Below are 27500 nucleotides of genomic sequence, written 5' to 3'. Positions count from 1 at the left end.
TGCTTAGATATGAGTTTGGTTCAGAGTCACAGATCTAATCTCTGCTACACCTTTACAAAGACTTAAAGCTCTTTAATAAGTAACTCCACTTAATAAAATTCCTCATAAATATTGATTTATTGCAGTGGTTCTCAATACAAGTCATGTGTCATGTCACCAAAGGTTATGTGAGTTTTTATATCACTACAGAGACTCCGTTAAAATGAGCTGATAAAAGCACACTTTACAAAAGACAGAAACCAGAATCAGCTAAAGAATCATTCTTCTGATTTCAGGACGAAACAGGTTTCTGTGTAGGCATGATGAACCAGGCTTTGACTGAGCCGAATGCTGGACAGTCCACACAGGTCTATACTGAAGATGACAAGCCTCCTCAGAAAGATCCCTGCTCTGAAAAAGAGAATGTCCATGAAACCTGTTCCACTGTGATTCCTGTTGGAGCAGGAACTTGGGGTGATAGCAGTTTATCATGGATCATTCCCCATACTTATCAACAAATCATCTCACCAGAGATTCTGGACCCATTCAGCTTTAGGTAATGTGACATATTATGTTTTATCTCCTGATAAAGTGATTTTGCTGCACTGTTGTACCAATACAGTGGATTTAAAAAATATTCACACCATTTATTTTTACTTTTTTTTTTTTTTTTTACATAGTATTACACTGTAAACAAATTAGACCACTGTCAAGATCATTTGAAAGCATTTTCGACCTTCAGTGTGATACAGTGAGTAGAAAACGTATTGATTTCCAATGGAGTCATTGACATAAATGTTATACCAAATCTTGGCAGCAATTGAAGTCATGCAGACATACAAACAAGTCAAAAGCAAATTAGTCCAAGTTAAGTTCTGGCTTTTAGAGCCATAATGGTCAGGGTCAGTGGTGGTTCTTGTTATGGGCAATATGGCACTCTGCCCAGGCCACCATGGCCTTTGTGGCAGAACAACCATCAAGGAAAAAATGTCTGTCCATTGATTATTTACATGAGCATAATGATACTGGTGGCAGCAACATGATAAGGTTGTGGGGGCGGGGGGGTTTAATTGAAACTGTATTTTTTTAAGGTAGATGAAATAATGAACATTTCAAAATCAGTTTTGAAATTAAACTTTCAGGTGTCAACTAGAAAGTCTTGCAATGAGTCTAATATCAAAAATAAATAGACATTGCTTCATCAGAAGAAAATTAAAGTTTTGGAAGGACCAAAAGGCAAATAAATTAGGTCACTAATAAGTTAGGTCACTTGGAGAAGACTTTAGATGATATATGTCATGCCATGTAGCAGATTTGGAGAACTTCTATGAGATTTATTGTACAAATAATATACACCAGAGGAAATTAAATGCTGAAGTTCAATCAAAGTTGCTCAAACCAAGTATTAATTAAGGGTGGCCACATTTTGTAAAAACTGATGCTTACTGTTTTGTTTTTCAGTGACAGTATACACATCATATTACAGATGGGTAAAAAAAATGGGAGATTATTCCTTATGGTCTAATATTTTACTTTACAAGGACTTTGCTTTTTACCATGGGTGTGTTTGGTTTTAAGATCTACTGTATAAGAATCTCTGAATATACTTCTAAACTGCCCAAGTTGTATTCATTTCAGATTTGAGTACCCATATCAGGCCATGCCCTGTCAGCTGACCTACCAAAACTACCACATGGAAACCCAGATGAACCAGAACCAACTCACTGCTGAGTATGTCTTCATTCACCCCTCACTACAAACACAGCTTCTCTAAAGACATGCAGTCCTACAACTGTCCAACTTGAGCTACAGTTTATTTTTAGTGTATATTTAACAAACCTGGTTGTGGGCATTCGAACAATATACTATTGTGATGTGGGGCTCCGCAACCTTAATACACCATAGTTAAAAGGTTGTGTAGTGCTGTGGTTGGTGACTTAAGTTACTCTGATCTCTCTAGTCCTAGTCCTTCCTATAGCAGCCACCTCGACTCAGCCTCTGCCATTTGGTCGAATAAGGAACCAGTTTTCTCCAATGTAAGGGTTAGTTCAAACATTCAGAATCAAGTAATGGCTTAACAGATTTAAGCAGATTGCATACATCTGTTTTTATATTTCCAAGAGTGTGAGGTTTCCCTGTGCTTATTCAGGTGGACTTATACAATCCTGTACCCATGGAAAATCTGCAGTTTCAGCAGCAACCTACTGAAGTTGCATCTCACATCACTCAGACTGTAAGTGCAGCTAAGTTTTTCAATTCTGTGGGTAAAAGTGCATCTGCAAACATTATCGCACACACATCAGTAGAGTTCTGTGTCTAAGAGTATATGTGTACAATTTAAAATTATGACAGACAGATAAAAACTTTATTTCAGACTCCAGGTCAAACTAAAACAAAAAGAACAAAATAAACAACCAAATAAATTGACATCTGCTGTCATCTAAAGATTAGATCAAATTTAATATAAAATGCCAGAAAAGGTAATAACAGACATATGTACCAGTGTTTCCACAGCTGTGAATGGTGTCATGTAGAGCTCAGCCATGGGTTTACTAAGGTCATGATACTTTTATTTTCAGATTCATTTAAAATATATATAAACTTAACCCTCCCGCAGTCTTATCTCAATGTCAAAGTCAAAGTAAAAAGTTCCTTTAAGTTAAAAATTTTTAACTTTTAAATGAATTCAACACAAAAATGTAAGTTGTCATTACTAAACCAAAAGGATTAAGTGAGATTAATGTAAATAAGTCCGTAACATGAACTACAGCCCAAATAGAATTTTTAGACTGTACAATATTCCCACATGTAAAAGCCAGAGGCCAGGATTAAAGTAGTAAAGATAACCTCTTTTTAATTGCCAGGTGATGTATGACGTCGTTGGAGGTGGACAAGTAGTGCTAGTTACTCCCCCCGAGGCAGGACCCACATATCTGTCCCTGGATTCTGCAGAAACACAACAACACAATAAAATGGCCCCAGGTGAAGGTTAGGATGAACTGAAACAACATAGATTATAAAACTGTTTCAGGCTTCTTCCCAGAAGCTCTTACATACACCAGCAGTACTACAACACTCAGACCTTTTTAACATGCTAGAACTGGCCTAAAGTTATGGACTAATGCTGCCACACCAATCATCATGCAGTTAAGCATAATAAAACATCATTTCTAGCAACTGTTCTTGATTTGCTTTCCTTCACTTAGCTTCCTTCATGTTTCTTTTGTGATAAGGTTTTTACTGCAAAACAAACAGGCTGGAACAATCCAAGTCAGATAGTATTAATTATACTATCTGATAATTAATACTATCTGACTTGTACTATCTGACTATAATATATTTATATTATTATATTATAATATATTTACAATATAATATAAATATATTATTTATAATATATTTTAAATAATGTATTATTTATTATTTATAAATTATAAATAATATAATTTATAATATATCAAAGAGCAACCTGTAGAAGAAAAGAATCATATTAGTGCCAGTATTGGTTCTGAATGGAGGATCATAAGGTAACCAGAGATGAAGGAACTCTTCTTCCTTCAGAGATGAAGGAAGAAGAGTTCTTCACTACAGATGAAGGAACTCTGTTCCTTTGGATTTGGATTGCAAGTCAGGATTGTAGTTTGGGTGAGGCAGAGAAATAGGGCCAGACTCAGTCATTTCAAAGGTGCATAAGGTGAAACTTTGGCAGGTGTACCTACAAAGGGGGACCTTTAATCTCTTAAATTCTTAATTTGATTAAAAGTGTTAACTAAAAAAATGTCTTATGAATTTTGAAGGAGACAGATAGAGTCTCATAACTCTTAATTGTTTTTAACAGTTGCCAGTGTGTTGGAGACTCCCAAACAAGTAAGAGAAGATTTATGTACTGCATCTACAACTGTGCCATTTTAAACTTGTTAGTCTTTAATAGTTAGTTATTTATCATATCCATTTATTCAGTGATGTATTTATCCTCAGCATCCTGAAAGCCATCAGACAGATTGTTCTCTGTATGAGTGCAGAGTTCGGACAACCAATATCCAGCCTCAGGCCTCTCTGCAGAGGTACGATTTATGGATGTTAAAGCTTTTTTTTTAAAAAATAATAATCATGAAAATGACAATAAAATTACTGTTTTTCTATAACTATTTTTGCTATATTATATATAGAAATACCCCTCCTGACCCCACTAAGGGACAAGGGTGTAAGGAAAATGGATGGATGGACATATAGAAATTCTTATAAAAAAAAGTATGCATTTTTCATGCATGCCTCAAATCAAAGTTTATTTATGTAGCACATTTACAACAACCTCAGTTGACCAAAGTGATAAAACAAAACAATTTTATTAAATTTGGTAAGAAAAGAAAATTAAAAAATGTAAAAAATGAAAATATGAATAAAAACCAATGCATACTTAATTTCTCAAAAAACTTGAATCAGTGAAGTACTTTTTTTGTTTGTTTGTTTGTTTGTTTAACTGGTGTTGAAGGCCAGGGACAGTAATTGCATTTTCAGTCTGGACTGAAACTGATCAACTGACTGAGATGTTAACAGAAAAAGGGAGACTGTTCCACAGGCTGGGTGCCGCCACAGAGAAGACTCTGTCCCTTCTAGTCTTTGCTGAGCTTTAGGGATAGGCAATAAAAGCTGATCGGTTGATCTCAGGGTTCTGGGTGGACTGTAGTACTACAGGAGCTCATTTAAGATAGGCCCATAGAGTTTAGACATGTTAAACAATCAATAAAACCTTAAATTATACCTGAAAAGCAATAGGGAGTCAAGAGAGGGTTTATGCCTCCTTGTTTTCGTCAGCAGATGGGCTGCAGCATTTTGTATGCTCTACGATTGCTGCAGGGAGCTCTGGTCCAACAATAAATACAAGGAGTTACATTAATCTAAACATGATGTAATAAATACATGGAATGCATAAATGCCCTCTCAAAATCAGGCAGAGGAAGATAAGATCTTATCTTAGCAAGATTAAAGCCAGTTTCTGAAAGACACTGGGTTTGATAATAATGCTAATATGCTTATCAAATTTAAACATGCAATCAACCATCACACCCAGCTTTTTCACTGTCATGTCCAACCACGGGATTGCATTGACCGAACACCAGAATCTCAGTTTTTTCCTTATTTAGGTTTTAAATAAATTTGCTTTCAGCCATGCCTGTACATCCCTAAGACAATCATGTATGAACAGCAAACTGGCTGACATTTGTAGTTACAGGTAGATAGATTTGAATCTCAACTACATTGAAAAGAGACTTTGTGCTTTAAAAAACACAAACGTCCATTTTCATCAGAGGACTGAGTCTGGCCTGTATTTACATTGATGCCGATTTAAAAGTGACTTAAGTTGACTTTCATCCTTTACCCCTGTAGACCTGTTGGAGCTTTGATGGAGTTGAGATCCAAGAAGCCCTGCCACTGTACCAGATCAAGGTGCCTCAAACTGTGAGTCAACCATTTCACATCTAGCTTGCTTTTAATTGTGTTCACCTCTAAAATAGCTAAAAGCTAGCTTTTACCTAATCACTTACCCCCACTCTAACACTCTTTGTTTGAGCTGAAGATGTTGTTTGTGATGCATGTCTTAAACAATTATTCTTAATTATTATTCAGGTGTGACAAATATTTTCTCCTTGTTGTGTCAGGCTATATCGGTAATTTACGCTAGTATTATACTTAAACCCTTACCCTAACCCTAAGTTTTACCATTACCAGTACATACTTAACCCTAGCCCAAAGGTTCAAAAACTGTGGAGCGTGCCCCCTAGGGGGGTAGGGGCGCCGTGCCATTGCCGTGGGGGCGCAGGATGGATAAATAAAAAAAACAAAAACAAAAAAAAAACAATGATGAACGCTGTATGTGCTGGGGGTGGATGGAAGAGTATAACAGGGAGTCTGTAAGAGTCTCTTTACCCTCCCCCCCTCCTCCGGACACATGTAGTATAACAAGGTGTTGTTGCGCAACATCCCCCTCCCCTCTTCTCTCTCTCTCTCTACTTCCCCTTCTGAGAGGAGGGAGATGTGCTTCACAGCTCTCTGTCTAACGGGTCCGAGATGCCTCTAACTCCTGAGTATTACTACAGATGAGAATATAGAGGACATTCTGTTTAAGCTGGGCGCGAGAAAGACTAGCCTGGTTTCTAACGACCTCTGCCTCCAGATGTCCCACCCTTTTTCACCCTGTGAACTAGCCAGATCGAGCAGCCCGGAATCAGCTAGTTTCACAGAGCACACCTGTTAACGGTCGCTCTTTCTCTTATTACAACTTGCACTTGTTACTGAACCAGGTAGGTTTTAGTGACTCGAGCGAGTCCCAAGGGTGTTGTTTTGGCTAAAAGCAACCTATAAAACATTTTCCACTTTTTCCTCCCAGAATCAAACTTCATAGCTATTTAACAACCATCAAATAACTTTAAGGTGACTCATTAATTGAATGTCCACAACATCTTTTAGGTTTTCTTAATGCTAATTATTTTATTTGTAAGGCAGTTTTGCAAGGGTCAGTACAACTTAAATCAGTAGCAGAAATAATCAAATAAGTAAAATCAATAATCTAGCCTATCTTTCCCTAATGCTGACACTGTGAACTAAAAAAGGAAAACTTTGAGAGAAACGAACGGAGTTTGGCCCCCAGAACTGGCCTGATGATGAAAAAGCAGCAGCAAGAGGCTCCCAGTACAGGAAGAGTACTGACTTAGAGCGGCTGGTTTCAGGCCTCAGGGTGACTTCCTCATGCGTGTAGCGGTCCTTAGCTTCTTGTCTTGCAGCTCTGTAGCTCCTTTCTCCTCGTCTCACGATCTTTCTGGTCCATCGAGCTGTAGACGAGCTGGTCTCATGGAAGGAACACACCAGTTCTTCATCTTTGCCTTTGTTCTTTATCTTTGTCTTTACCTTCATCTTGGCCTTGGTCTTTGTCTTTGGGGTCTCGAACCCAGCTGGTGAGAAAAGTGCAATTTGAAGCCATATGTTGCGGGGCTAACGGGTTGGTCCCCATGTGCAGAACAGTCTTTGGCTCTGTGGCCCTGGCTCTTCTTCAGCTGCAGAGTTCTTTGTCCATCTCGATCTTGGCTCGAAGCTGCCTGAAGGATCCAACCAAAGATTCCTCTTTTGCACCAACCTTATAAAGGGTTTATCCACCCTTTTGGTGTGTTTGCATTGGCTAGCTTTGTTGCTGTGCCTGTCTCATTGGCCGACTACTTGGACTGATGATCTCATATCCATCACTGTTTTGGAGACATGATGTCTGTTCTAATGACCCAGGGTTGCTCAGCAGTCCTCTTGTGTCTAACCTTTTCTTAGGAAAATTGAAGTTTAGCAATAAGTCCTTGGTTACCTCTGCTCTCCTATCAGTTCCTCTTTTTCCCTGACCTTTCACCTACCATCTACCTCCAACACATCATCAGTGACCTTTAATTACAGTTACACATTTTACACCATTTCAAGTTCAATGTCAAAATCACATTTATAACCTTTAGTTTCTCTGATTTAGCATTCATTTATAATTTTATAATAACCATAACTTATTAGTTACTCTTATTATAATCATAATGTGTTATTACAGACATTTCTGAAAAGAAACCAAAAATAATCCATTATTCTAATTATTTAATACCAAGTTACAGTTACTTCTTCCACCTGTAAGTACTTCCATAAGTATAAGAGTAAGTGTAAATATTCTTATAATCAAACCAATATCAACCATTGGTTAAACCAATATTAATTATTGGCTTAATTATAAGTTATCATTATTAATTTAAGTATTTTACTCTGGGTTTTATCCAATTACTCAAAATGTTTAGATTTTATTCTTTAAACCTTTAATGCTTTGAAATGAGCACTCTGAACTATTTTTAAACACATGCAGGCTGGAAACTTCCCCTTTTTTCAGGAAACCTGCTCTTCCTGTTTCATGACTCTCTTTCTGCCTAACTATAATTTTTTATGATTAAATAGAAAAAGTAGAATTAAAGCAAAGTTTGCAGGACACAATAACAACACACACAACCAGATTAATTTTATTACCGTCTGACTCTACTGTTGGGTCTTGATGTCACCTGTATAATTAGTTTTAAAGATAACTTTATTTATTGTTATTATTAAACTAAAATCTCCAGCATGGGGAAGTGGGATGAGCTCGACTTTTCTCGACAAAGGGTCAAACATGGAGTCTCTCTCAATCTCTCAATGTTTGACCGGTCACATACATCATTTCAATAAGAACACCGAAGTCTAACTCCCCCTATTGTAATCCACAGGGGGGGCCCAGAAAGTGTTTGGAAACCACTGGGGGGGCCCAGGAGAAAATGTTTGGGAACCACTGCCCTAGCCTAACTTAAACTTAAACTCAGTTCACACTTTAGTCCTAAACCTAACCCCTAACCTGTATACAGCAGTTCTTGGAGCCAGGGCACATAAGGAGCAGAAAAATTATCCTTACAGTGTATCAAATACAAGGCCACACACACATATGTAGAGCATAAAGGGATTTGGTGTTATTTATTTGATGTTTTTCTCTTTCAGCTACTGCGAGTGTTTCGCCAATGGAGTGATGTGCAGCAACTGTGACTGCTCTAACTGCCACAACAATGAAGAGCATGAACTGAAGCGCCGTGAAGCAATCAAGGTTTGACAAACCAAGTTCTCTGGATCATGCATTTATTTGTAAGACTAGAGTAACTAGCGTATGCTACATCAGTAGTGTCAAAGTATTTAAACACCTATGTGTGTTTAAATAATTGCAGATTGCTGGCGATGTAAAATATCATATATCATCCTAGTTATTGGTTATGGCTTGTTAACCCAATTAGTTAATCAGCCAATACTATGGCAACTGCTCAATACATTTAAACATCTAGTTGGCGTAAAGATGTCTTGCTGAATTTCAAAATGAGCATCAAGCTGGGGAAGAAACAAGGTTTACATAACTCTGACTCTGAGATGATTGCTGATGCACTGATCTAAGTTTTGAATACAATTACTGTTCTAACAGACTAGCAGATGATCAACCTGAATTGTGAAGAACAATCTCTGAAATTTATACAAGATGGTTAGACAAAGAGAAAATTCCAGTAAGCAGCAGCTGTCTGGACAACAATGTCTTGTTTATGTCAAAGGTCAGAGAAAAAGCAGCAGACTGGCCTGAGATGAGCTGCTATGGGAGGCAAGTGGTTGCCTCCCAAGTGGTTGATGTTGGGAGGCAACCACTGGACATTCTGATTGGAACTGTTTGAAACTTAAAAATTTCTCTCTTGAATCTTGTCTTGTTTTCTGGTTTTGTAGTTACGTAACCCCAATGCCTTCAAGTCTAAGCTTGTTGACTGGAAGACAGGGAAGGCCAAAAGTTGGAACAACAAAGGCTGCAACTGTAAACGCTCAGGGTGCCTGAAGAACTACTGTGAATGCTATGAGGTAACTCCAGCACACACATGCACGCACGCATACACACACGCACGTGCACACACACGCGCACACACACAACACATCCCAAGGTCAAACCAGTCTATGTTTTGGTGATATAACTCCATTAATAACTTTTTTTGTCCACCTTCTTGTGTTGCTTTTCTATTTGTATTTGGCTAGTTCACATTTTCTCACAAAGTCTTGTCTACTTTGATTAACTAAGCAATTATATCACAAACGCCTCTTTTCTTGGAGACAAACTGCTTTGTCACAAGTAGTCGACTCGCATAAGGTACCAGAAATTCCACAACTTGATAGTGGGGGGGAGAAAATCAAAGTGCAATTCAACAGAATACAATTTAATAATATATGATAAGCAAAGGCAAACTGAAGAAAAAAATGTGCTTATATTCAAATAAACACACATTTTTGATAATAGCTTTAGTTTGTTAAATGGCTTTTGTAGAGCCCTGAAAAAATGTTGCGAACGTGATATTGTTTAATATTGATCATATTGGGCAAGCATTTATTTGATTTAGTGTTTAGTTGGAATAATTCAATTGGTTGATAGTTAAATATGTGCTCCAACTGTTTTATTTTTTTATTTCATAAATTTCTGTCATGATAATACCCCTTTAAGAGTGTCGCAATGCATGATGGGAGTTGAAAGTTCATGACCTGAGATTATTTTAAAAAAGATGAGAAAACTACACACTCTGTATGCTCGAACCGTGGATTTTGTTTAATAAAGTTGCACAAAAGCTAATTTGAGTTTCTTTTAAGTTCTTTTTAAGGGTGCAACATAAATTTTGGTGTTTCCACCCGGTTCAGCAAATGTTTTCTGCGAGGAGAAGTGATTTTTTTTTATGAAGAGGAACAACGTCTCTGCGGAGCAACACGAGCGTGCTAGTGGCTACGCTAAGTGGCAATGCGGCTAGCCAGACGACATCTACTGTAAAAGGAAAAGCAACCGATAAAGAAACTGACATGAACATTTACAAGTGGTGAATCAACCAAAGACAAAGCATCATGGACAGTGAGTGGGAATCCCTATTTGCCGATATTGAGAAGAAGCTGATTACTCTTGTCACTGGACGAGCTAAATGCCTTAAGTGAAGCGCTAGGCCTGCAGCTGAGTGAAGAGGTGAAGTCGTCATGTCGGTTAATAAGAAGAAAAATGCTTATTCACTTGGAAAGCGAAGATGTCACTTCTTTAGAGGACAGTGGATTATCAGTGTTGTTGACCACGAATGATTTAATAGATGACATGAATAAGAAAACCGATACGAGTATTTTGTCAGGTGCTGCGTCAGAGCGCACCGCTGCTGAGCAACAAGTGGTCGTTGAGCAACCTCTGCTGGTACAAATCGGTACTACCCCTTCAGTTTTACCACCGCAAATATCAAGCAGCTCAGCGAGTTCTGAAAGAGAGTCATCGCAAGTCAAAGACCAAGTAAACTTGCATCCAATATACAGAAAGGATTTTCGGATTATTGGACAAATCGGTGACGTGGGACAGAAGGATAAACTGAACTTTACTAGTCTTGAAAGACAAATGGAACGAGGACTGAAAAAAGGAAACAATGAGGGAGAGATCGTTGAAGCAGTGATCCAAGCCATTGCACCTGATGTGAAATTAAAAAGTTATCTAGAGAGTAGGTCAGAATTATCATTGAACTCTCTCAGGCAAGTGCTTAGGACACACTTCATAGAGAAAGATGCAACAGAACTCTATCACGCTTTAACAAGTACAAGATCCCAAAGAAACTTCTGTTCAGTTTCTTATACGCACAATGGACCTTAGACAAAAAGTATTGACTGCTTCTGATAGAGCCAAAGCTGGACTAAAATACAATCCTGAGCTTGTGCAGACACAGTTTTTGCAAACTATTCTGACTGGATTACAAGATGATGCTGTAAGAGTGGAAATTAGACATTACTTGCAGAATGCAACTGTGAGTGATGAAGTGCTTCTTGAAAAAATGAGTGTAGCCTACAGTGTTGAACTCGAAAGAAGGAATAAACTGTCAACAAGACAAAAGAGCATCAAAGTGGCCTCAGTTCAGGAAGAAGATAACTGCAAAAATGAAAATGTTGGAAGCTCAAAGAAAAGCAAACGCCAGATAGAAAAGCCAAACCCCATCGTGGAAAAGCTGGAAGCCAATAACAAAATTATTTGTGAAGCTATCCAAAATCTTTCAACCCAATTTACTAGCTTGACTCAGGCAAAAGTGAAAACTGAAGACAAAAACATAAAAACTAAGGCTATGCAAGTACTACCAGAAAGAGTCCCAGAAAATGTCGTCAATGTGAACAATCAAACCCAGAAGGAAAATGTACACACTGCTTTAAATGTGGAAGCAGTGAACATTGGGCTATTGGTTGTCGGAAAGAGAAAGACTCAACAGTTAATGTCAACAAAATTGAAGTACATACTGCAAATTTTATTGACAGTGTTGTTCCACAGAAAGATGTGCCTTTGTCAAAAAAAACAGGAAAAGACAGCGAAACTAATAGGACGCAAGAACCTTGTCCAGTGCAACATTGGAGGTGTTCCAGTCACAGCTCTTTGGGACACGGGATCACAAGTTTCAATTGTGGACCTAGACTGGAAAAGAGAACATCTACCAGACGCCGAGGTTCGATCAGTGAAAGAGCTTCTTGAGGAAGGTATGTTAGACCTTTCTGCAGCAAATGGGACTGAGATACCTTATGAGGGTTGGGTAGGAGTTGAGTTCAGTCTTACAGAGAACAGAGACGATGAACCGTTAGTACCATTTCTGGTAAGCTCTCAGCCAATCACCAAACCAATAGTGGGTTTCAATGTCATAGAAGAACTTGCAAAGTCCAACATATCATCAGACAGAACTCTTCCCAACAAGTTTTTGCACAGTCTTGGGTCAGCGTTAGACGTAGGACACAAAAAGGCAAAAGCAGTATTCTCTGTGTTAAGTAAAGACAAATCTTTGTCAGAGAATCAAATAGTAAGACTAGGGAGACAAGATATTATTATCCCAAAACATCAAATGTTCAAAGTAATCTGTGGAAAATTCAAGAAAAATGTGCTAAAGGGACAACATGCAGTTTTGGAACCAAATGAAAGCACACCATGGCCAGAAGGATTACAAATACAACAGCAACTAATACATATACCAACTAATGAGGGAGCTATGATTTCAGTTGTAGTCGAAAATAACACAGACAATGATATCAGACTACAAAACAGGACAATAATTGGTTCATTATCCACAGTGGATAACATACAAGATGTAAGAGAAGTCACAAAGAATTCACAAAGTGAAAGTGGACATGCACAATCCAAAGACATGAAAGTGACACCAGAAAATGAAGGAAAAACTGACAAACAAACATGGGATCCACCAGTTGATGTTTCACATTTAACAGCAGAACAACAAGACAAAGTGAGAAAAATGCTATGAGAGGAAAGTGAAGTTTTTGCACAAAATGAGTGGGATACAGGATGCATACCTGAACTGCAGATGAAAATACATCTCAAAGACAGCATTCCAGTGACAAAAACATACAATTCAATCCCTCATCATTTGTATCAGGAAGTGAAAAAGCACATTCAAGATCTACTCAGTAGAGGGTGGATACAGGAGTCAACTTCTTCTTACTCATCACCAATAGTAATTGTGAGAAAAAAAGACTCTACCATCCGACTTTGTGTGGATTATAGGCAATTAAACGAAAAGACACACCCCGACAGACATCCCATTCCAAGAATTCAGGAAATTTTGGAAAATCTTGGCAGAAATTCCTGGTTTACTGTGCTAGACCAAGGAAAAGCCTACCATCAAGGCTTTGTTAGTCCAGAAAGCCGAGCATGCACTGCCTTCATCTCGCCATGGGGACTTTATGAATGGCTGAGGATACCCTTCGGACTAACAAATGCCCCAGCTGCTTTTCAGAGGTATATGGAAGGTTGTCTTGGAGACCTCAGAGATGAGATATGTGTGCCCTATCTCGATGATGTTTTAGTTTTTAGCAAAGATTTTGACCAACATGTGGAAAATGTGAGAAACGTTTTACGAAGACAAAAAGAATGTGGAATCAAACTCAGAGCGAAGAAATGTGATTTCTTTAAGAGGGAAGTGTGTTATGTTGGCCGTGTCATTTCAGAAGATGGATACCGGATGAATCCAAAAGAAGTAGAAGCTGTGCAAGCTTTGAAAAAGTCAAATCCTAAAACAGTCAGAGAAGTAAGGTCCCTTGTAGGCTTTCTAGGCTACTACCGATCATTCATAGCTGACTTCTCAAGGCTAGCAAAACCACTTTATGATCTGTTGTCACAGCCAAAGACAAAGAACAAATACTCAAAGAAAAGTTCTTCACAGTTGCCACCATCTCAGTCTGTGGAATGGACAACGTTACAGCAGGAGGCACTTGAAAGGCTTGTAGACGCTTTATCAGATCCACCAATAATGGCCTACCCAGACCTTGAGAAACCATTTGTGTTACAGGTGGACGCCTCAGAGGAAGGTCTTGGGGCTGTCCTGTATCAAAGGCAGGAGGGAGCATTAAGAGTAATAGGTTATGGTTCACGTACACTCACTCCAACTGAGAAAAACTACAAACTTCACTCAGGGAAGCTTGAATTTTTAGCTCTGAAGTGGGCTGTCACTGAGCAATTTCGAGATTACCTCTTCCATGCCCCACACTTTACAGTGTACAGTGATAACAGTCCCTTGACATATGTGATGAAACGTGCTAAACTGAATGCGGTAGGACATCGCTGGGTCTCAGAATTAGCTGATTTCCGTTTTACTCTGAAGTACAGACCTGGTAAAGTGAACCGAGATGCTGATTTTCTATCTCGCAAACCTGCAAAAATGGACAAAATAATGTCAGCATGTACAGAGGAATGTAAAGCTGATGACATAACGGCACTACAGCAAGGACTCAAAACGGATCACAGTGGTGATACTGACTGGATTTCAGCCGTTACATGCAATTTTGATGTACTATCACAACTAACTGTTCCATGTACAACTCCAGTTGAGCCAATAGCAGTGAAGGACATTCAAATTGCTCAACAAGAAGATTAAGTGACACAACGAGTAATCACATTAAAGCAGAAAAATGAGAGACTTAAATACAGGGATAAGATGAAAGAGCCAACTGAAGTAAAACGACTTCTGAGAGAATGGCCTCATCTTTACCTGGACAAAGATGGCGTTTTACGTCAAAAGACAAAAACTAGAAATCAACTCGTAGTTCCTGCTAAGCTCAAGACATTGATTTATCAGCAACTCCATGAAGAAATGGGTCATTTAGGAGCGAACAGAATGATCTCATTGGCTAGAGAGAGGTTCTTTTGGCCAAAAATGCGAGAAGAGATCGAACATTATGTTACGAGAGTCTGCCGCTGCTTGAAACAAAAGAAACCCAACCGAAAAACTAAAACCCCACTACAAACTATTACAACCTCTGCACCTTTTGAACTGTAGTACTTGTATGCATCTGCTTATCTCTGCATTATTTCCCATACTGACTAGGCTGATCTGAGCTTAAGTGCGTTACTGTTCATTGTTACTTTGTTGCATGCAGAATTCTGCATGCAGCGGTTGTGTGTTCTGGGAGGAATGTTTTGTTTCAGTTCTTGATGCTCGCTGACTCTGGTGTGGACGCGTAAAGTTCGTCTCCATCGGCGTTAGAGCATTTTAACTATCCAGTTGTACTCCGGTTCCGTTATCTTCATTAAAAGAAGATCGACATTAATCCCTCCTGGAGTAGTTATTATCCCGCACCTTTACAATCCATCCGTGGCCGTCGTAACAGAACTAATCTCGATTGATTATCTGCATCTAAAGAGAAGTAAAGGTGGAGTAGAGTATATTCTTGCAATAGTAGATCATTTTACTAAGTTTGCGCAGGCTTATGCAACATCTAACAAGTCTGGAAAGACAGCTGCACGCAAAATCTTTGACGACTTTATTCTGCGATTCGGATACCCTGCTCGAATTCATCATGATCAAGGAAGGGAATTCGAGAATGAGTTGTTCAGAAAGTTGCAGAGTTACAGTGGGATACAACATTCAAGGACAACACCTTACCAACCCCAGTCTAATGCAGCTGAACGTTTTAACAGAACCTTACTAAGCATGCTCAGAACACTGGAAGAGACACAAAAACCTAACTGGAAAGACTATTTGAACAAAGTAGTTCATGCATACAACTCAACGGTGCATGAATCAACTGGCTTTTCCCCTTTTTTCCTGTTATTTGGAAAAGAGCCAATCCTACCTATTGACCTATTGTTTCCAAAAGAGCAAAAGCAGTCACAGTCTCATTAAGACTATGCAGACAAATGGCAAAGGTCAATGCAGGAAGCTTACAGCATTGCACAAGAAAACATGAGAAAAGCAAGTAAAAGAGGACAAAAGTATTACAATAGAAAAGCCTGGAGTTCAGAACTTCAACCTGGAGACCACGTTCTTGTCCAAAACCTATCTGAAAGAGGAGGACCTGGAAAAATACGTGCTTACTGGGAAAACAAAACGCATATTATAAAAGAAAGAAGAGGGCACGACAGTCCAGTTTATGTGGTGACACCATTAGATGGTGAAGGGAGGGAAAGAATCCTTCATAGGAATGTCTTACTACCCTGTCCTTATCTTATTGATGGACAAGACACCAAAGAACCAAAAGAAAAACACAACCAAAAGAGACAAGTAAACAGACAAACACGCCAAACCAAAGACCAAGTTCATGAGGACTCTGACAGCTGTAGTGAGGACGAGTATTCTGTGTGGATTGCCCGTCAAAGCCAGACTACCAGCCTCAATCCACATGCCCCAGTCTTTCAATCCAGATCAAGTCAACCTGCAGAAGAAACACAAACTAGGAGACTTGTACAAAGACAAAACCAGTTTCAGGATGAGAATGATTCTGCTGACGCCAGTAATCAAGTGGACAAGAGACATGAGGAAGAAGACATGCAGAACCAAGACACCAGTCAAAATCCAGACATGGATCCTGAAGATCAAGCACTTGAACTTGAAATGCCTGAGGAAGACATCAATGCTTCTTCAGAGGGTGATCAGGAGGTGGAGGTGGAGCAGGAGCGACAGTCTTCAAGAACACGACAACCAAAATCCATCTTTACATATGATGAGTTAGGGAAACCTAGTTTCGGATCTTGGAAGAAATAGGAATAGTATTTTGAACCATATCTAGTTCCAGTTCCAGTTAAAGTTAATTGAAAATGTTTGATTATCCATTTGGTACAAAATATTCCGTTACAAGTAAGAGTCATTTTGCAGAAATGTATTTCTAGTGACTAAAGCTACACTTATAAGTTATTGATGCATTTACAGAAGGAAGTGAGTGTTTTATAAGATGACACAAAAGTAGTCTGTAAGAGGTCGTACTACATGTAAAGCATGTTTAATGTGGATACATTTAATAAGGTGGAATGGTAGATTTAGCCATATGTGACTTAATGGACTTGGGAGGCCTACCAATGTACCAATTATTTAAGTTAATACACTGAGACAGGAATATAAGTAAATTTACCTATCCTGTATACATGCATTTGTAGTCATTTGATGTGTAGTATTGGATATTGTTTTTGAAGAACAACGTGTAACTAAATGGTACCTGGATGAGTTCAATGTTAGAAGCCAGTAGTAAGGATACGTTCTTTAAGTTTTAAAGTGTAAAATGTTTGGAAAACATTTTAATATTTTAGTAGAGGAGGGTGTAGAGCCCTGAAAACATGTTGCGGACGTGATATTGTTTAATAGGTATATTGATCATATTGGGCAAGCATTTATTTGATTTAGTGTTTAGTTGGAATAATTCAATTGGTTGATAGCTAAATATGTGCTCCAACTGTTTTATTTTTTTATTTCATAAATTTCTGTCATGATAATACCCCTTTAAGAGTGTCGCAATGCATGATGGGAGTTGAAAGTTCATGACCTGAGATTATTAAAAAAAGATGAGAAAACTTTTGTAGTTAAATTCTTTTATGCACCACACTGTATGCTCGAACCGTGGATTTTGTTTAAAAAACTTGCACAAAAGCTAATTTGAGTTTCTTTTAAGTTCTTTTTAAGGGTGCAACACTTTGTTCAAAGTGCTGCTTCAAAATAATCCAAAAATGTTAGAATTCTATGCCAAATTAACCTAAAAGTAGACTCTGACCCTAAGTTCTGAAATCAAGCAGCATATCACTCAGTAAGGTGATTGTTCAGGAATATTAGTCAATAAACATGGTATTGCTACACCATGCTGGCCTGATGAACATGTATGATGAATATTTTTTGTAGAGTGTAATAGCATTTTTTGTAGGCATGGAATGGTTACCAGTTTTCAGGATAAAAACATTGTGTATAGTTAAATTCTTTTATGCACCATTTCCAATGAGTGCTTTAAAGAATTGCATCTTTTAATAAATGAACCATCTTCTCTCCTGCAATCAGGTGGAATAATGTAAGGCCTTACACCATGAATTACACCAGTTGTGTACATTAAAAAAAACAAAAAACTTGTTTCAGTATATTTTGTAAACCAAAAAGTAATTCCATAGTTCTCAAAAAGCTGACTGTAGTTCTTATAACATTTTTAAAAGTTGTTGTCATCATTATTATTGTTATTGTATAATAATATTGTTATTTAACTATAACAACATAATAATGATAATTATTATAATTAATAATTATATGAGATTGAAAACTGACTAAATAGAGCAATATTACTTAAGGACTACTCCTTCATCTTTAAGTAATATTCTGATTATGATTATTATCAGTTATTGCACATTCCAGATTTCCTGGTTTACATTCCAAGGGGAATTGTAGGTGTGCTGTCGGCTCCTGTTTCTCTTCAGCAGTAACAGACTAAGAGACAGACCAAAGATTCTCAGGAACCAAAGCACAGTCATCACTTACTTAATATGAAGAGACATTCTTCCATTTCAAAATAAATGAGGACTGTTTAAACCTGTTGAACATTATTTATCAAAGTTTATTTGCTGCAACTACTGACTTGTCCTTCCTACACCAGTTTCACTCTTCATCATGTCATCCCTAACTGGTAACTAGAGTCATTTTGTGATTTCTGCTGTAAAGATTACTCTGCTCTAAACATCAGAGCCTTCTGAAAACATGCTGGAGTACTGGGGTATCTACAGAAATGATTAAATTACTTGATGACATGTGAGCTGTGTGATTTCCATGTTTTGGCCAACATTTAAATGATGCCATTTCAAATCAACAAAAATCAAGACAGTTGAAAAAGCAGGCAATCGTGAGAATCTGGTTTAAGAGATTTTAATGAAAATATGTTTCATTCTAAGTATTTCTGTAGGAAAAGTTGTTGCTAGAAAGAAAAGCATGTCCTTTTAGTTTGTGGTTTTCAACATTTAACCTTGATGAACAATTTCTGTTGGATCTATGGATCTGCTTATTTTCCACAGTTTTAACAAACCTTGATAACACTGAAAAGCATGATATATTTAAGCATGCTAATTGTGGAGTGAAACTGATGTATCACATTCTTATTTCATTTGCAGGCTAATATCCAGTGTACTTCCAGCTGCAAATGTATTGGCTGTTTGAACCATACAAACAACTCTCAAGTGGGTGCCAAGGGGGCCGGGGGCAAAGTGAGGAACAAGTGAGTCTGTCAAGTTTAACTTGGAACATTTTGTGGCAGGTTTTAATCTCAAAGGTTGAAATTTCCTACGTATTTTTGTGTATTAGGTGACAGAAATCACCTAATTTAACTCCTGTTTGAAATTTAAGAGTAATTTTGGAGCACTTTACAATAGGACTTTAATAATGTTTGGTCATTCTGATTGGATAAACAGCTTTCTCCAATACAACAATGGAAACATGCACATTATGTCATGGGATGTTTCCTCTATTAACCAATCACACTCAAGTTTACAAAAATAAATGACTTATTTTTTGGTCAAATAATTAAGTAGAAATGATTCTTTCATACTGATTTTATTTTGTTTTTCACAAACAAATAATCTACATGATGTATGTTGTGTATATTTGTTGTTTGACAGCCCATCAGGAACACACTGCATTTAAACAAATGAATGAAAAATGTACCACTTCTTTATGATATTGGTGATAGTTACCTATGTCTAATACCAATAAATAAAACGTAAAAGTAAATCTTTATTTTAACTGATGTGTATAGCCCAGGGGTGGGCAATCCTGGTCCTCGAGGGCTGGTGTCCTGCAACTCTTAGATGTCTCCCTGGTCCAACACACTTGAATCCAACAGTGCAGTCAAATTCTCCAGAGTCCTACTAATGACCTCATTATTTGACTCGGGTGTGTTGAAGTAGAGATGCAGCTAAAAGTTGTAGGAAACCGGCCCTCGAGGCCTGGAGTTACCCACCTCTGGTATAGCCCCTCGTCTGTATGTGTTCTGTGTTCTCAGATGTTCTCAGTTGGTGTTGACCTCTGAACGGGTGGAGACTGTATGTGGATGTTTGCTGACTAAGGCAAGGGAGGCTGAAATGGAGAACAAGTCACACACCATGGCTCAGCATTTGGTCCTGGCGGAGTTCGGACATCATCTCTCAGAAATTGTCAAAGCCATGTTCAACTACTGCCCACAGTAACACTTTCCCCATGAAGGACCAGAAAAACTCTGGAGCTCTGTGGTGAACTGAAAAGCTGAACAACATCTGCACTAGCTACACAATTAGCATGTTTGAATGTTCTACAGGCTGTTCTGTTGTTTTAAAATGTTTCCTGGCATTTTGTGAAACTTTTATGAATTCTTTAGTTTGTTACATAACCCAATATAAAGTTTCTTTCCCATTTATTTGTAATTTGTTGTAGTTGTATTTATAACAAAAACAATATGTAAGATATATGGTTCCATTTAATGGAGCAGCACTTAGCATTCATTAGCATAACACAGTTAACCAATGTAGCATTGTACTAATCTTAATTGTTCTGCTCACATTTGTCATGTAAACATTGCAACTTTTTGAATTTTTAAATTCTGTTTTTAGGTTTGTCTTGATAATTGACAAATATCAGGCAAATTAAATAAAATAATACACATTGCTTTTCGACCATTTGAAATCAATTGAGTATTTTCTAAAAAGTCTTTGGGACTTCTATTTTTAAAACAATTGTATACATTCATATAAAACACAATTTCTATATAGAGATGTATAGTCACAGTCTTAACACTTCACCTACCAGACAAACTCCAGGCCAGTGGTGCTGTGAGAGTCAAAGCTGCTCCTAAGGGCATTGAACATGAGGATGGACCATGAGATCTGTCTTCAATAGATCTCATGGTCTGCTGAAGAAATCTGTGGATGCTTATTTACCTGGTGTCGAGAAAAAGTCGAGCTCAGCCCACTTCCCCATGCTGGAGATTTTAGTTTAATAATAATAATAAATAAAGTTATCTTTAAAACTGATTACACAGGTGACATCAAGACCCAACAGTAGAGTCAGACAGTAATAAAATTAATCTGGTTGTGTGTGTTGTTATTGTGTCCTGCTTTAATTCTACTTTTTTCTATTTAATCATAAAAAATCATAGTCAGACAGAAAGAGAGTCATGTAACAGGAAGAGCAGGTTTCCTGGAAAAAGAGGAAGTTTCCAGCCTGCAGTGTTTAAAAATAGTTCAGACTGCTCATTTTGAGCTTTAAAGGTTTAAGGAATAAAATCTAAACATTTTGAGTAATTGGATAAAACCCAGAGTAAAATACTTGAATTAATAATGATAACTTATGATTAAGCCAATAATTAATATTGGTTTAACCAGTGGTTGATGTTGGTTTGATTATAAGAATATTTACACTTACTCTTATACTTATGGAAGTAAAGGTGAAAGAAGTAACTGTAACATGGTGTCAAATAATTAGAATAATGGATTATTCTTGGTTTCTTTTCAGAAATGTCTGTAATAACTCACATCATGATTATAATAAGAGTAACTAATAATATATGGTTATTATAATATTATAAGTGAATGCTAAATCAGAGAAGCTAAGGTTATAAATGTGATTTTGACATTGAACTTGAAATGGTGTAAAATGTGTAACTGTAATCAAAGGTCACTGATGTTGTGTTGGAGGTAGATGGTAGGTGAAGGGTCAGGGGGAAAGAGGAATTGAAGGTAGTTAGAGCTACACGAGTTTTCTCCGCCGCCAGTTTAAATAGAATATCTCTAATAAACTTATTCCAAGGTAAGACCCGGGTTTCAGGGATTTTCCGGACCTGTTAGACAGAGAACTGGCCAGTAGTCAGTCGGTGGTGAGATAAGGGTGTGGCTGACTATTGCGTAATAACGAACACTGGATTACTTTAGCCTGGCTTGACATAGCTGCACCTGAGCCTGGTTTTGTTCTTGGTGAAACGGATAAAGCCAGGATGAACTGATGGCTTTATCTCTATGTCAGCCTGGCTTTATCTCTGATCCTGGATTTCATAATCCTACTTTTGTGAAACAGCCCTGAGGTCATTTCTCTAGGTTTTCTTTTGACTTGCACCCATCTCATATAACTGCCATTATCAAAACCAGACCTTGTCCTACGTTATTTGTTTCATCCAGAGGGTCTGGGTTCTCGGCTGTTGAGAAATGATTGCTTCATGGAGGTGTGGATTGTGTTGAGGTTTTAAATTTTACCCAATTTCTAACATTTGCTCGTGACGTATGTAGTGCACCATTTCAACACTAGGAATCACACTGAAAATTGCTTGCGCTGTAAACAAACAACCTCCACTGAAAAGTGCAGCTCTAAATGAGGCAGCTGTTGATGTTAATTGAATATTTTGAAGCGTGACGAATACACAGGCTGAATGACTTTGCTGCCATTGATAAAACTACAGGCAGACTAAAACAGCACAGAAAGTCGACGTCATCGTTCACAACTTCTCGTTCTATCTGCTGATTGGCCTGGTAGGAAATCTAAAGAGAATCAGAGTGAAGTGGAGAAAGCCCAGACTGTGCCGTAAGAAAGACTTCTTTTCCAAGTGGGGTTGTACAGGGTTCCGCCTACACATACAGAGATCTAGAAATACCTTCCATATGCAGACCCATTGGTGGCAAAACTTTGGTTGACACATCTGCAGGAATGTGCCAACCACATTCAAATCAAATTTTATTTGTATAGCACATTTCAACAGCAAGGCTTTTCAAAGTGCTTTACGTCATAACAAAAACACAAAGTCATGCAACATAAAATCAACAATTAAAACATTACATTAAGTCAAGTGCCATCATTAAATTCGTAATTGATTACGTTTGTTGGGATCCTGGAGGATTGCTGTTTTTCTTCCTTTGTCCACCAGAGGCCGCTGGGAGGGCGTGGGCTGTCTGCCGTTGGATACCTGTTCACGTGCATCTCATTACTTCATCAGAGGAGCTTTAAAAGGAGAGAGCAGTCAACACTTCAACCCCAGAGGGAGTGTGGTGTATGGTTCAGCAGCTAAAAAAAAAATAATAATTAGATGTTATTCAAGCCAGAGCACTGAGAATTTGTTTAGGGGCAGTTAAAGCAACTCCAGTGTGATTTACAAGTAGAAGCAGGAGAGATGCCATTATGTATCAGAAGACAGCAGCTAATGGTTAATTATTGGATGAATTCAAAAGGACATAATGAAGATCACCCAGTTAAGAAAGTATTAGAAAATTGTTGGGAAAGAAGAAAGAAACAAATTAACAGTTTTGGGTGGGTTGGGGATAACGGAGCAAAAATATTTATTGTATATTATAAAGAATTTAGTCCAACAGTATTGTGGCCTTTGAGACCTACAATGTAGACAGATCACTATCAAATATTAAGAAAAGAAATACAATAGATGGCGCCGATTTATGTTTTCGCATCCACCTGAATAATATGTAGTTGCGACCCTGTCTGAAGGCAAAAGTATAGTTTGGAGAGAAAGCAAGAAGATATGGAAAATTAGATGGGATAATGAAATAAGTGGAAGACATTTATATAGGATACAAAATACAGTTGATGTAAGGATCAGAGGAATAAACAGGAGGGAGGAGATAATTATAAACAGAACCAGCACCGCCTCCCCTCAGCAACACCTCTCCCTGCCCCCGCCTCCCCCAACCCACCGCTCACGCTCTCACGGAGCAGCCCAACCCACCCAGAAGATAGTCACCATGTCATGTACGGCATTGCTCCCAGACAATGCACAAAAATCTTGTGCAGATCGGCTGATATAGCGAGATACAGCTATTTGATTAACCTAGGGGCCGCAGGAGAGTCAAATTACAATGTCATGCTATTGGGCTCTGTAGAGGTTCTCCAGAGTCAATCATAAAATGTCTGGTGCAAATCGGATGATGCATGTAAGAATAAGAGACAAACGTAGACATATGGACACACTTAAGCTGGGAGTCAACATTCACAGATTTCATCATCATGTCATTTTATATCAGTTGGAACAGCATTGAACCCATTTGAATCATAGAGTTAAAGCAAGACCTCCGGCAGAAAAATCAGGTGACTTTCTCTTGGAGGGAGGTGGGGTGGAGTTGATGTCATCACTTGACCTTTGTCAGTTTGATATTACAGTCATTTATCTTTCTGATGCAATTTATTTCTCTGAAAACTAAGCTTCTCCCTCAGTCTCTTTGTCATTGGTGGAGCAACACTGCCCCCTTCTGGTGAATTAGTGAAAAAACTTCTAAACAGTTGACTTTTTATTAATGACTTAATCTTATTTTTAACCAAAATTAGTGAATCTTTGTACTGTAACTCAAAAAAATACCATTTGTAAAAAACAGGAAACATAATTTATATTTAAATAATTATTTTCTTAGCATAATAATGGATGGATAAAATGTTCTGTATTGCATGGACTGTTTATGTTTAAAGTTTTGGGAGTATATGTGTGTATATGGACAGCTGGACGTGACTTATCTTGACATTATCTGAATTGTCTTTTCAGCAGCGCTCCTTTGTGAAACACGCAATATCTTGTGCAGATTGGGCAATATAGCAAGGAGATACAGCTCTTTGATCAACCTAGGGGGCGCAGGAGAGTCAAGTAATAATGTAATGCTATTGGGCTCTTTAGAGGTTCACCAGAGTTGATCACATAAAGTCTGATGCAAATCGGATGAAGCACGTTTGATTTAGAGATGATCGTAGACATGGCGAACATTGCTACTCGCTATTTAGCCACCCCCACATGGTTCAACCAGCAGCCAACATTCACAGAGGGCTTCACATGTCATTTTCTATCAGTTGGCACAGGATTTAACCCATTTGAATCATAGAGTAATAGTAAGACATCCAGCAGAAAAAAAACAGGAAGTCACTTCCTTTTGGAGGGGGGTGTGGTTTAGGTGACCACCCTTGATCACATTCACAAGGTCAATTAATGAATTGACCATGTGAATGTGATCATGACTGGTCTATAATGAGACATGGAAAGTCTGATTCAGCACTGACCTGTCCTGGAGAAGTTATTGCATTCTAATGTTTCATGGCACAAAGCCAAAGTTTGACGCTTAGCCACCCCCACATGCTTTGATGTACGAGAATTCTAGAATTCTTTTGATAACTTTCCACCTTTAATGTTTCAACTCTATGCTCAGTGAGTTTGAAGTCTGTATCTCAAAAGGTGTGGGAGGAGATAAATCAGATGCGACATCTATGAAATAGGGGAAATTACGGCTTTGATCCAAAATGGCCGACTTCCTGTTGGGTTTGGACCATGGCTCCAAGAGACTTTTTTGTACATCCTGACAAGCTACACATGTGTACCAAGTTTCATAATTCTAGGTTAAAGCATGGCTTGGGGCTGATCAAGTTTTGGGTGAGAAGTGTCATTTCACAAAGCCAAAGTTTGACGCTTAGCCACGCCCACATGCTTTGATGTACGAGGATTATTTTGATAACATTTCACCTGTAATGTTTCAACTCTATGCTCAGTGAATTTGAAGTCTGTATCTCAAAAGGTGTGGGAGGAGATAAATCAGATGTGACATCTATGAAATAGGGGAAATTACTGCTTTGATCCAAAATGGCCGACTTCCTGTTGGGTTTGGACCATGGCTCCAAGAGACTTTTTTGTACATCCTGACACGAACACATGTGTACCAAGTTTCATAATTCTAGGTTAAAGCATGGCTTGGGGCTGATCATTTAAAATATGCTAGGGGGCGCTGTTGAGACATTAGGCCACGCCCACCAAATATTGCACTGGATTCCTGTCCGGGGTTGGACAAAGATCCAACCTAGTGAGTTTGGTGCAGCTGGACCCAAAATTGTGGAATTCAGAGCCAAAAGTATGGGCACGTTCTGACAGGTCACTTCGCCACGCTGCCACGCCCACCTGCTACATCTAAGCCAGATGGGGTTAGAATCCAATACACACCAACATGTCTTCTGTCTGTTGGCACAGTTTCATGTTGATTAGGTCAAAGGGGTCAGATAGCGACCATTCACAGTAAAACATGACACTTCCTGTTCTAAGGGGGCGTGGCTTAAGAGATGTCAGAATTTCACTATACCATCTTGTAGAGCACTCAAAGATGATCAATGACTGAAAGGTTGGTGTCTCTCTGACTTAATGTGTAGGAGATATCACAGTTTAAAATTTCTTGGTGAGTCGGTGAACTTTGACCCCTGGTTTCACCCCTTCAGCATGCATGAATTTGGATTGTTTTGATAACTGAATCCCACATGCCTTATGAACCAACAGACCAAGTTTGAAGCCGATCCATCAAAATCCCTAGGACAAGTTCGATCAAATGCGAAGGCTGTAAACAACCAAAATGAGGTCAAATTTGCAACTTCAATCCAAAATGGCCAACTTCCTGTCATACTTGCACTATGACATTAATTGTAAATTCTGAGCATCTAGGTGAGCTCTACCCGTGTACCAAATTTCATGTCTCTACGATGAACTAAGTGAATAGGAAAGGGTCTTTTGAAAAATTCTAGGGGGTGCCGTTGAGCCATTTTTTTTGCGATTTCTGCATAGACCGAAAAATACGTAATTTTTAAACAGGATCTATGGGACCACCAAGTTTGGTGAGTTTTTGAATATGATAAAGGCCCCAAAAAGCTGATTCATTTAGCAGAAGAATAAAAAATTAAAGCTCCGCGGAGCCTCAAGCGGCCCTCGCAGCCAAGCGCCGCTCAGGCCTACAGCCACCGCGGATGTTCCAGCACCGCCTCCCGCCGGCCACCGCCGACGCTCGCGCGCCGTCCTCCACGCGATCCGCTTCGATGCCGTCGGCAGCGTTCCCTGGCGATGCACCCAAAATCTGGAGCAGATTGGGCCATGTAGCAAGGAGATACAGCTGTTTTATTAACCTAGGGGGCGCAGTGGAGTCAAATGTCACTCATAAAAAGTCTGGAGCAAATGGGATGATGCGTGTGTGAATAAGAGATGATCGTTTGCATATGGCGAGGGACTGCCATTTGGCCACGCCTCCACGGGTCAGTAGGCATTGACAGAGTTCATCATCATGTCATTTTATGTCAGTCTGCAAAGGATGAAACCCATATGAATTTGACTTTGTGTTTCAAATGTCTTCCATGGCTGTATGTGTGAAACTTTAAATGTAGTAAAAAAAAAAAAAAACAGATACATCTCCAAGCTACTCACCTGGCTGGGAGCAGCAGCGGCGTTAGCTGCATCTGAGTAGGTGTTTACCGTTGTGCTGCCTCGGCTCTGAAGCGGCTAACGAGGTTTTCCATTCTCTCCACTATGGTGACAAAAACGACTCATTCTTCAGGGCTCCATCAAGCTGCAGCTGAATATTGAAATCCGAAGCAAAGAAAAAAAGCCGGCATCTTTCAAATGTTGGCACAAAGCTTTTATGTTTAAGGATTTGGGAGAATATATGTGTATCTGAACAGCTGGATCGATGCTTTATCTGGTAACATTAGCTGCTTAGTGTTTTCAGCACCGCTCCCTTGTGAAGCACGCAATAACTCATGGAGATCGGGTGAGGTAGCAAGGAGATGAAGCTGTTTGATCAAGCTATTGGGCACAGTGGAGTGAAGATAAAATGTAATGATTTTGGGCTCTTTAGAGGTTCAGCAGAGTTGATCACATAAAGTCTGGTGCAAATCGGATGAAGCATCTTTGATTTAGAGATGATCGCAGAC

At 38.6% G+C, this 27500-nt stretch overlaps 1 protein-coding gene across 1 annotated transcript; it reads left to right on the top strand.

Moving 5' to 3' along the window:
- Positions 1-299: 299 nt before the first annotated feature.
- On the top strand, positions 300-20101 carry tesmin (testis expressed metallothionein like protein). The gene is made up of 12 exons (XM_088006791.1): positions 300-535; positions 1618-1710; positions 1940-2021; positions 2129-2212; positions 2844-2967; positions 3818-3846; positions 3958-4043; positions 5368-5439; positions 8515-8617; positions 9274-9402; positions 18935-19038; positions 19822-20101. The coding sequence occupies exons 1-12, from the start codon at positions 300-302 to the stop codon at positions 20003-20005; spliced, it is 1326 nt and encodes a 441-aa protein (XP_087862917.1). The 3' UTR covers positions 20006-20101.
- Positions 20102-27500: the final 7399 nt, after the last annotated feature.

The sequence above is a fragment of the Poecilia mexicana genome, unplaced genomic scaffold (genome assembly GCF_051168715.1).
Source record: "Poecilia mexicana isolate PSO_F unplaced genomic scaffold, ASM5116871v1 scaffold_6, whole genome shotgun sequence".
In the NCBI taxonomy this organism is placed as follows: domain Eukaryota; kingdom Metazoa; phylum Chordata; class Actinopteri; order Cyprinodontiformes; family Poeciliidae; genus Poecilia; species Poecilia mexicana.
Note: the sequence above shows the minus strand (reverse complement) of the source record. Positions and strands in the feature narration are given on the sequence as shown.